Here is an 11,385-nt window from a genome sequence, read left to right on the forward strand (position 1 = left end):
TACACTGGTGAATAGCAATTTATTATATTTCACAAGATAATATATTACTATGGGCGACAGCCCAGGAATTTCTAGTTTATGAACAGAACATAACTATGCCTTCAGTTTGTAAAATGTTCGTATAGTTGTTCTCTTATATCGCCTCCTTGTCTTGAGCCAGGGGTCTATCAGAAACTTCTCCACTTTGTTTGAGGTAGTGGTATGAACTGCGTACACTTTACCCTCCTTAGACTCCACTTTGTGGGAATACACCGGATATGTTGTTGTTATATCGCCAGATTATGTTATTTCATCATTCCCCAAGTTTGGGAATGTCGATAATGTTGCTCTCCTTCTATAGTTCAAATTTAATTATTTAATCTTGAGACATTGTGCTTACATTTAACTGATGCTTAGGAAATGTCTTATTTTTGAAACTTGAAAGACCTCTATGAGGCTTATCTATTGATCTAAAGCTACAGCCGAGGAATAAATAGCTACATGCAGGTCTGTCAGAATGTGAGGAGATATGCTATAAAAATCCAGTTCTGAAGGATCAACAGTGGAGTGCTTACATTGATCGATCCCCTGGTGCCGCCAGCTGCTCTGAGGTCTCCTAACCTTTCTTATTATCTTCAATTGGTTGTTCTTTTACAGTTATCAAAATGTGATTTTTCCTAGTTCTTGCGAATGGAGAATTCTGTCAATTGCCGTTAAAATTCAACTTTACTGTCTGTTCAATGTCTGGATTGAAAGTCAACACTCTCAATAGTCTTCTTCATATTTTTTTATTAAAATAATGGTGGTGTCTGGCTGTTCGCAATAGCTTGGGCTATTCTTCATGATCTCACAAGGTCATATATGAAGTTTCACAGTACAACACTGATTTGTCTTTTGCAAGCTGAGGTTTGTATTCTCAAAAAAAATTATTTCTTGGTACTCTTCTACAGCTTGATGTTGCTCAGTTTCCAAATTGTAAGTAGTAAAGAGAGTCTCTACCAAAAGGTTACCGGTTTCAAAAAAAAGGAGAGTTTCTACAAATAATTTTCTTAAATAAAGAGTGAAGAGTGCTTTTATATTAGCACAGACAAAATGGCAATGTTGTGTTCTTTGAGCTGCTAAAAAAATCAAGGTAGCTTCTGGAGTAGTTATGGGTGCTTTTGCTTCATTTGTTAATATAAACGTTCATGACTTCATCAACATGATGCAAGTGTTCATGTTTTCCTGGACCAACATCTTAAATATTTCATTTGAGGTATGTTATTTGATGGCTTAGATATCCCTTTTAAAGTGGCAGTAAGTACCAGCTCTTGAGCTCCTTTTCTTTTTGGGGTGTCTCCAGTATATCCCTAATGCTGAGGAATGCAACATTACCAGTTTCAAAAAGAAGTATTAGTTCTTGAGTCAACTTAAAAATAACTTTTTCATGTCATGTAAGTTTGGACTATATCTAGTATGATCAATCATCATTTTAGTTAGCTGACTTGACTTGTAGTATGGGACTTAAGCAGTATGTGCTTCTCACCTTGTTCTTGAGGGAATAATGAACATGTGCATATAGCCATATATTTATGAACATTTTGTGTAGTGGTGGTAACTGTATAATGTATTGAACATCCCAATGAGTACATATGGGCAGGGACCACATTTCTTAGAGTAGCCGCATTAGGAAACTTGTGCTAATCCAAAATACCAACAAACTTATGTAGCAGAAAGTTTAACTCTTATAGCCTATCTAGATAATAATCTAATCTAAAACAAGAAGATAAATATAAACTAATCTTAGTAGATAAGAACTAATAACAAGAAATATGTGTTCTAATACGCACCCTTAAGTTAGGCTATGTGTCACTAAGCCTAGAACAAATTGTGATCAAACGCAGTCTTGACAAGTGCTTTTGTGAGTCTATCAGCTAATTGATCAGCAACATGGACATGAACAACTCGAACCAGTTTTTGTTGGACCTATTTGCGCACAAAATCTAAGTTCACGTTTACATGTTTCATGGTACTGGATTCTCGCTCAAATAAGTAACAATGTGACAACCATTGTTATTACAGTAAGTAGTAGGGACTCTGACTAGAAAGCGCATCTCAAACAATATGCTATTCATCCAAAATGTTTTAGGAAAGGCATTTGAAACTGCTATACATTCGGACTCTATTGAGGAGCGAGCTACCGTCTATGAAGTACCAACTGATACGATTTTGGCCAAGCCGCCAAGGAAATGAAACAGATACTTAAGAAGACGGTGAGTGCGACACGGAAAGATTGGTCTATGAAGTTGGGCGTATCAAACAGCATATAAAATGCCTATTCTGACCTCTCCTTATAGGTTGGTTATGGCCAAGTGTGCCACCTACTGGTCGAATTGGAACACATGCATATTGGGCAATAAACTAAACTTGGATATGGAACAAGCGGGTGAGTTACACATGCTAAAGTTTCACTAGTTGAATGAGTTTAGGTTGCACGCATATGAAAATGCGGAGATGCATAAGGAGAAGACCGAGCGGTGGCATGACAAGCATATCTAGTATCGTTAGTTCAAGTCAGGCCAATTGGCACTGTTATCAATTGGAGACGGAAGCTGTTACATTGAAAGTTAAAGTCGTGGTGGTTGAGTTCATTTGAGGTGGTGTGTCACGCTACATGGGCCGGTTGAGTTGCTCGTAGGGTAGTCAAGTAAGACACTTTTGGTTAACGGGCAAAGGGCGAAACATGGTGTCATCTGCCATGATGTTAAATAAGCCCTTCTTGGGAGGCAACACAAGCACTTAAAGTCACTTTCGTAGTTCACTGACTTTTCTTTCTTATCTTTAATTTCTATATGGTGCTTTACATTTGCTTAATCTTTGCTGGTTTTGAAGGAATCACATTTTCGGGGCAGTTAGCAAACTTTTCCATTCTAAGGTTGGTACCAAGCATGCTACCTAGTGCACTGGTAGGCTAGACAAGACGGGCAGTTGGGCATGAGAAAAATTCTCCATGCGTAGGTTGGCGTGTAGCACGCTTCCTAGCGCTGGTAGCACAAAAATTGAGGCAGTAAGCAAAATTTTCTCCACAAGGGTCGCTGAGACGCTGAGTCACACGTTACCTAGCACTCCTAGGTGGGTTTCAGTAGTGCAAATCGTTACACTTAGGCAAAAGCGAATTAATTTGGCGCAAAAGTTGATGCCTAACATGCTCCATAGCGTGCACAGGAGCAGGGACATAAATGGGCAAGATAACCAAAAACGACCGGGGCAAGGAAGTGACTCGAGGTTCTGGTAGTGATAACTCAGACTACGATCTGAAGGACATCAGACACTTACCAAAGGAAAGAAACAGAAAGTCCCTAAACCAGTCCAATACCACCGGAAGAAGACCACGAAGGAAAAAACACAGCCGTCTAGCCGTTTAATTGATGAACTGGAAGAAGAAAATGTTGAGGCACAATTGTGAAAGTACAAGAAGGGGGTGGGGTGGGGTGTACACCTGTTAAAATCTATTCGACTAATAACGAGACAAAATGCAAACAATTTTTAGTTCTTCCATTTAAACTAATATAAACCACAATAAATAGTTAGGGTGCAGAATATTAATGTGAGAGCAATAAAATGACACCAGGAAATTTTATACTGGTTCGGAATCAATATGGTATCCTAGTCCAGTTTTCTTGGGTTGCAAGGAGGTTATCTCTTTAAGCTCTTATTTAAGTAATGCCTTTGCTATTTTCTGCGTTCACCAGCAACATTTTACAAGGTTGGTTTTCACTTGCTCAGCAACAACATACAAGGGTTGGTTTTGACATGCTCACCAACAACGTACACTGTTGGTTTTTCACTCGCTCACCAACTCCTCTTTGATTTTCACTCGCTCATCAAAGAAACAAATGACGACAACCTCTCAATACAATGCCTCACCAAGCAATATGTTTTCGCTCTTCTCTCTTTTGAATACACATTAAGTTGATAATGAATTATAATGCTTATGAAGAGTAGATCAAAGAAACTTGGGAGTAGTTGAGACGAAAGTATGTATGGTTGCGTGTTTTTCTTCCGTTTCGGTCTCTTGTTTCTGTAGTCTTGTATCCGTTGCTTCATTCCAGGAATTTTTGATCTATTTTCCTCTTTTCACGTTCTATCGGTTGTAGCTTGTCTTGATGAATCTGGACACCTTCAATAGGTAAGCTTAACAATATGTTTCCATGATCAAATCTTGGACTCGTTGTTGGGAAGGTTTGATATTTTGTAGTAATTAGTGGAATACCATCCACATATATTTAGGAACCAAAATTTCTTCTTCCTTTCAGCTAATTAGTGAAGTCATCCCTTTCCTTATCGCTATGACATCATCCAATATGCTTACTTTCCTTGATTTCCCTTTTCACATAAATATTTTTATTACTGCCGGCACTTCTGGAGATCTTTTTCCTTTTGCTAGTACTAATTACTGCATAATTGTTTATTCCCTAAGTGCTTTCCTTCCTTACATAGATCTTGGAAATATAATTTATTTCCCCAAAATATCTTGTAAACGTTTTTTCCGAATAATCTTTCCTTAGTATTGTAGTAAAAGTCATCATCTTCCTTCCAAACTTGTAGCAAGTATATTCAAATTTGAAATTCATCTCGGAACATCTTTTTCCTTCCTTGGGATGTCTTCTTTCCGGAATATGGAATATTCTCCAAACCTCTGAACTCTTCTTCTGACTTGTACAAATATGAGCCTATGCTTCCAATGTCAATCAAAGGAAAAGGCGTGGTATTCCAACTGGTGATTGGGTATAGGTATATTTGTGAATTGAGAGATTTTACATCCAAAAGGAAGAAAAGGCGTGATCCAAGGGGCGATGGACCATTTCAAGTTGCAAGGATCAACGACAACACCTACAAGCTTGATTTATCCGGTGAGTATGGTGTTAGTGCTACCCTTAATGTTCTCGACTCATCTTTAAATAGGAGAATTGATGCATATCTAGAAGCTAGCCCAAGTAAAGTGAATGCTTAAAGTAGACCATTTACGAGGATCTAAGTTATGAAATTACAAGAATTCCAAGGCATAACCCAAAGGATCTTGTATCATGACTTTGAAGGTATGAAAGAATCAAATAAGCGAATCCAAGGCCAACTATTCTTCTTGCATCAAAAACTATTGTTTAGGTCATTTTCCCAGGTGGCTCACTGTTAAGGGTGCGAATGGACTTTGGGCCTAATTCAGCTCTAAAAGGTAGGTATTTCCTTTACCCAAGATCATATAAAGAGAAAAACAACCCATCCCTCAACCAATGTAGAACCCTTAACAAGGGGTGTTTTTGCACTTTTGGCTCTTGACTTGTCATAACTCGTAAGTATAAATACTCATTTCATTTGTATTCTTTCTTTTTTGAATGGATTTGGATGAAGAAAATTGTTGCTGGAGCTTAGACTATCTTAATTCTTCTTGGCAACTTATAAGTCTTTGTTAATGTAAGATCCACATAGATTTAGTTTGTCTTGTAGTTTAGTATGTTAGTTTGTTTCTTTTAGGTGTTGTAATGGTTAAAATTTCAATACTCTTTTGATTCACTCGAGAGTTGATTTCTCCATTGAAGTTGGTCGTATTGGTTTCTCCTCTTTTTGTATTTTAACTTCCTAATTTGCATCACAAGAAACGCATATTGTTAAGACTTAGAACAGGAACTTATCGAAAAAGGCCTTAAGGGGTCTGCTCTTTAATTGCCGTTTTCATTTAGTGAGTTAGCCTCTTAAGCTCATTTGTGCAAACAATTACAATTTATTAGTGAAGAGTTGTTGAGAATGATTCCTTACCATTGTTCGGATGTGCACAAAGAGGTCTCTGGAAAAAAAGAACTGAATTCTTATCCAAAGAAGAAAAGATTTCTTCCATCATTAGTGGAATTCCGTATTATCTGTTTGTGGAGTATACTTTTCAAATAAAAATGTGAATTGCATAAACCTCTTTCATTTTGGCACATAAGTTACATGTAATCTTCTTTATTGCACGCAGGAATGCTTTCATGCTTGTGTAGCTGGCTGTGCATACAAGGTCAGTTTGTATTATTGATATATGCTTGAGAGTTTATTTTCTCAGTAATCGCACTAAGTGAACTGTCATAGTAATTGTAAAAGAAATTAAACTGGATCGAGATATTCACATGTGTGGATACGATACGTTCTTGTGGCTCTTTTGGTGGCACGAAATAACCTGCTATCGTGACCAGTGATTATGAGACCCTTGTGTGAGCAAGAAAGTAGTTGTAATTTCTCAAATCAAAACACTGAAAAGAGAGCATTCTGCTGCTCTATGTTGGCCTTTCCCTATTTTAGGTTTTGTTGGACATGCTTCCAAAGGTTGCTGCTTGAAAAGTTTTTGAGTGCTGATAATGAGTGAAATTCAAGATATTAGAAGCATGAATGGTGGAGTAAGTGTTATTATAGAAAGAGGATCTAAGTGAAAGTAGCACCTCACGCGTGCTCTGTGCTGCTGGGCTTAGGAAGAAATAAGTACAAGAAAAAGAAATGTAAATTCTTAAAGCAACTTTATGTGGACTTGAGTACGAGTATTGGGTATGAATATGATTTGACATGGGTACTTTATATTTTGAGTATTTGAATAATGCATATCAAATATTCATACCCATGTTATGGGTACATCTAGATGAATGAAGAAGCTGCGTTGTAAACTACTTCATCAACGGTTCGATCCACTAATTTTGAACGAATGCTTGTTCGTTCATCTGTAACCGTGCTGGTATATTATGCTGCATTGCATGTTGAGTTTCTCTACTTGCATTGCTAGTCATACACATTTCTAGTTTCTTGTTCAATGACTTTGTTGTTGTCATATAAATTCTTAAAGCAAATTTATGTAAACACAAGTACGGATGTTGGGTATGAATATCAGTTGACAAGGATACCTTCTTATTTTTAGTATTTGATGAATGCATTCAAAGATACATATTGATGTTATAGGCACATCTAGGCGAATGAAGCATCCATGTAAATTAGTTCACCAGCCAATTTAAGAATGCTAGATCGTTCATTGGCAACTGTTTTAGCATTTTATGCTGCAATGCATGTTATTGTGTTCCTCGACAATGCATTGCTTGCCGTATACATATCTAGTTTCTTGTTAGATGACTTCTGTTCTTGGTTGTGCAGTTTGATGTTCCTTCCCAGAAAGTTGATCAAATCCATCCAAGCAGGCCCCCACAGCCTCCTCCCAAAGAGAAGCAAGCCACGCCTGCTGTGAAAAGAATACAACCCCGGGGGTCCAGCCAAAACGTTGATGACATACCTGGGACATCCGCGTAACAGCAACCGATCTAACAGTGTAGACAACTCGGAATGCATTTATTCTGCTAGGATTACTGGCACAAATCTAAATTTTGTCACATATCAGAGGCAGTAGTAATTTAGTCTCATTGAGAGCTCATTGAAAAGTTGGCAAGTTTTTTGAAACTAACAAGCAATCGTAGACTAGTGTTACATATTATCATGAGAAGAACTTTGTGTACAACTTAGCTAAAAATGTAGTCTCATTACAACATGCATCAAGTATGTAATATGCTTAATGGGACATTATTTTCATTGCCAGAACACTAAATTACTTCAGAGTTGTGTTTACGACTTAGGTATATATATTACATACATATTTTTAAAAAATTAGAAGCTCCAGATAGTTGTGGAACTACAACTATATCAATGAACATCTCTGCTATTTTGCCAAAAATAATGCTGCACTTGCTACTGATCACCTGAATTTTCACCTTGTTTGATTGGTGAGGGTTTGATCTCCCATTTTGTTATCTCCTCCCTCATATAAATATGTGTGTGTATATATGTGTGTGTGTATGTATGTATATATATATAAAGAAGTTGAGAAATTTGCACAAGGGTCTTTCAAAAAGTACTTCCCTACCTCATGTTTGAGGTAGAGGTACGGACTGTATACACTCTTAACTCTTTTCCGACCTCACTTTGTGTGAATACATTATTTTTGTTTCCGTAAGTTGAGAAATTGGAGTACCTGAGAGTAACACGTTAACCCTACACTACAAATGTGACTTCAGGGCTCAGCTCTTTTTTGGTGCAGATAAATAAGCCGTAGCCTAGAAATATTAGAATTTTAATCATTGTGATATTCGGTTTAGCATATTTAACTTTCAATTTGTAAAATGTGCGCATTTGATCCTTGTGCGTGTGAATCTTTACAAATTATTGAATCAATTATTATCATTTAATAACATATTAATTTGTATCGTTACTTCATATTTTAGTGTGATATAGTTTTAAGTAAGTAGAACAATTTTTTTTCATATATTGAAGGATCAAAAAACACATTCTAATTAGTTCGGTTCAATGTCTGGCTATAATTTTATAGGTAAAATGTCCTATACATAGTAATTTTCATCGAGCTTGAAACTTTTTATTTCTCACCTGATATTTAATATTTGCTTCGGGACTTGATTATTTCGGATTCACCCGGGAAGTCCCAATTTGGAGTAAACTGCTCTTTAGTAAAGGTAATTACATATTCGAGCCTGATCTTAAAATTCTTAAGTTAAGCATGAAGTACTTAATTATCACTCTGCCACATGTCCACAACTTTTGATGGTATGCTTGCAGTGCCTTGTACTTTCACTTTTAGTCCAGTCAATCCTCAATATCCACGAAAACACAAGCCAACTCCAGTAGACTTTAGTGACGAACTAGAATTTTTATGTAGGGATATCACAATATGAGAAGATAAATGTTTTTTTTTTTAAATTCATTTTTCTCGTCGTGTGTTATGTGAGTGGGGTGGGGGGTGGAGGGGGTGGAATGAGGGTGGGGAGCGCCCTAGATCTTTTGATTACAACATAGTGTTACTTCCTTGGTTCAATCTTATTTGTTCACTATTATAAAAATAAATTTTCAGCTTTATCTGTCACTTAATATTTTTTTTTTTCATGTTTTACTTGTAATATTAATTTCTTATTTTCAAAATTACTTTTTAAGACCTAATATTAAATATTAATTAATATGACCATTATGATAAAGTCCACAAATTAATCATTATTTCTTAAAGAGCTTGGATAAGTGACTCTTAACAGTGAAAGAAGCTACATAATTCCTAAAAGAAAAGGAAAAACTACGTGGAACAACAAACATAAGCTCTTAATTATCATATTTATTCTAAATTTTAATTAATTACAGTTCATAATCTCTCTTTTTAATTAAATACAATTCATAGTCTCTCTTCTTCCTTTATTCACCATATGCTATATTAGAGTGGAAACCTCCAAATTAAAAGTTTAATTACGAAAATGTCCCTGTAAAGTCATAACATTATGAACAAAAATCTTAAATACCCTTTAATTATAATAAAAGTTATGTTATTATATTTTATTAAACATTATGGTGGTAGCCATTGATGACCACAAATGCGAAATTTGTTCACATACATCAGCTATCAATAAGGTTATTTTGGCTTTTAATTTTCTTGTGAAGGATGTGGCTATCTTAAAATTCATTAGTACATTATCAAGTTTGTGCCTTTTTTGCATTCCGAAGAATGAAAAGGTAATGAATAGTAAATAGTTATTTGCTGTCCATTTTTTTTTTTTTGGTTAATTAGTTTAAATCATAATTGTATTTGTATTTTATATTTGATTTATACAGCTAAATTTTGTTCTATAAAATATAATCGATTAATGATAATTTTGTATTTGTATTTTAAATATGATTCGTGATATATTTGTATATTTATTTTGTTTTATAAAATACAAATTATATTTGTTGAGACAAACTGAATCATTCAAATACAAATGATACAATTGTAACAAACAATACAATTGTATTTATTTACGATAAACTCAAGTAAATACAAAAGATATATATGCTTGTTAATATGCAAATACAAATGATAAGTTTGATACATTTGAGAGAGAGGAAGGTGAAAATATAAAATAAAAGGAAGGAGAAAAAGAAGAATGCAAATAAAAAATGAAAAATACAAAAAAGAAAGAAAGTAAAAGACAGAGAGTGAGAGAAAGAGATGTTTGTATTTTTTGATACACCTATATTCGTTGATACTACAGTAATACAACAATTGCCTAACTAATGATACAAAGGTTATGTTTTTGGTGCATGTAATTAGTCACTAGGGGCTTTGAGCTAAAAGTGACCAAAAAGTTTGAAAATGTGGTGTGGACGACTCAAGTTTTAATAATTGAGTGTAGCTAACAATTAATTTATTATGGATTAAGAAAGTTGAGAAAGTTTGAAAATAACCTACAAGTTTTTGAATTTACACTTTGATCCAAATGTTAGTTAATATAACAAGATACGGAGGAAAAAAAGGTGTGTTTCTCTCTTTTCTCATCCGTTGTTGTTTTCTCTCTCTTCACGATTTTTATTGTTCATTGTTGCCGCTGCTTTATTCATCATCTTCTACTTCATTAGCATCATCTTCTTCTTGTCGACCATTGTTGTTGTTTTTACCATTACTGCTGCTACTTGACCAATTTTTTAGGTGAAATTTTATTTCGTACATCACTTTCCACTTCGGTATTACTTCATAGGTGACTTTGGTAAGTACAATTTTAATTTTTAGTCGAATTTATCATTTGGGTACACAACTACTGTTGTTTTTTCAACAATAGATAGAACCCAATCATGAATCCAACATAAGAGCCCAAAATTTAAACAGATCACTCATCTGTTGCATCAGATGAGTAATTTGTTGCAACAGAAGAATCATTTGTTGGATTTATGTTTATGGTTCTATAGCCCGTAACATGAATCAAATAAATGAGTAATCTATTGCAATCGACAAGTTATCTGTTGCACCAGACTAGTTATCTATTGCAACAGACTGATTATCTGTTGCATTAGACTGATTATCTGTTGCATCAGACTATTTATCTGTTGCAACAAACTATTTATTTGTTGCAATAGATGAGTAATCTGTTTGGAATAACATAATACAGCTCCTGCCACAAACCCAACAGATAACCAATATGTTTCAACTCTTTCTATTGCTACTGAATTAAAAATTATTCCTTACGTCCAATCGTCGACATGTTTGTTAAGAAGAAGAAATAGACAGAATGAAAATTAAATAAGAATTAAAACGTCAAAGCCGATCAAACATAAATTTTTTATTAAACAAAAATAAATAAAAATACATAGACTAAAAGAAAAAAAAATCTAATTATTATTATTATTATTACCAGCCGACCAATCTTTAACTGGCAGCAGCAGGACCCTCCTTAGCCTGCGAATATCCTGGACCATCCTTGTTCTCACGGGCGCTAAATCCCAATGCAGGTCATTAAACTGCCTCTGAAGTTCTCGCACGATGTCTTGCAGATTAGTAACGTCCCAAATTGGATCAGTCATATCTTGAACATGCATGAATTGACAAAAAACGTAAAA

At 35.0% G+C, this 11,385-nt stretch overlaps 1 protein-coding gene across 1 annotated transcript in view; it reads left to right on the top strand.

Moving 5' to 3' along the window:
• The window catches only part of LOC107844172, an 11,221-nt gene extending 3,643 nt beyond the window's left edge, over positions 1-7,578 (top strand). The window contains exons 3-5 of the mRNA XM_047397608.1: positions 487-590; positions 5,972-6,010; positions 7,126-7,578. Of these exons, the coding sequence (XP_047253564.1) occupies positions 487-590; positions 5,972-6,010; positions 7,126-7,278 (296 nt within the window). The 3' untranslated portion in view covers positions 7,279-7,578. The remainder of the gene's footprint in view (positions 1-486; positions 591-5,971; positions 6,011-7,125) is intronic.
• Positions 7,579-11,385: the final 3,807 nt, after the last annotated feature.

This window comes from Capsicum annuum, chromosome 10 (assembly GCF_002878395.1).
Source record: "Capsicum annuum cultivar UCD-10X-F1 chromosome 10, UCD10Xv1.1, whole genome shotgun sequence".
NCBI classification, from domain to species: Eukaryota; Viridiplantae; Streptophyta; class Magnoliopsida; order Solanales; family Solanaceae; genus Capsicum; species Capsicum annuum.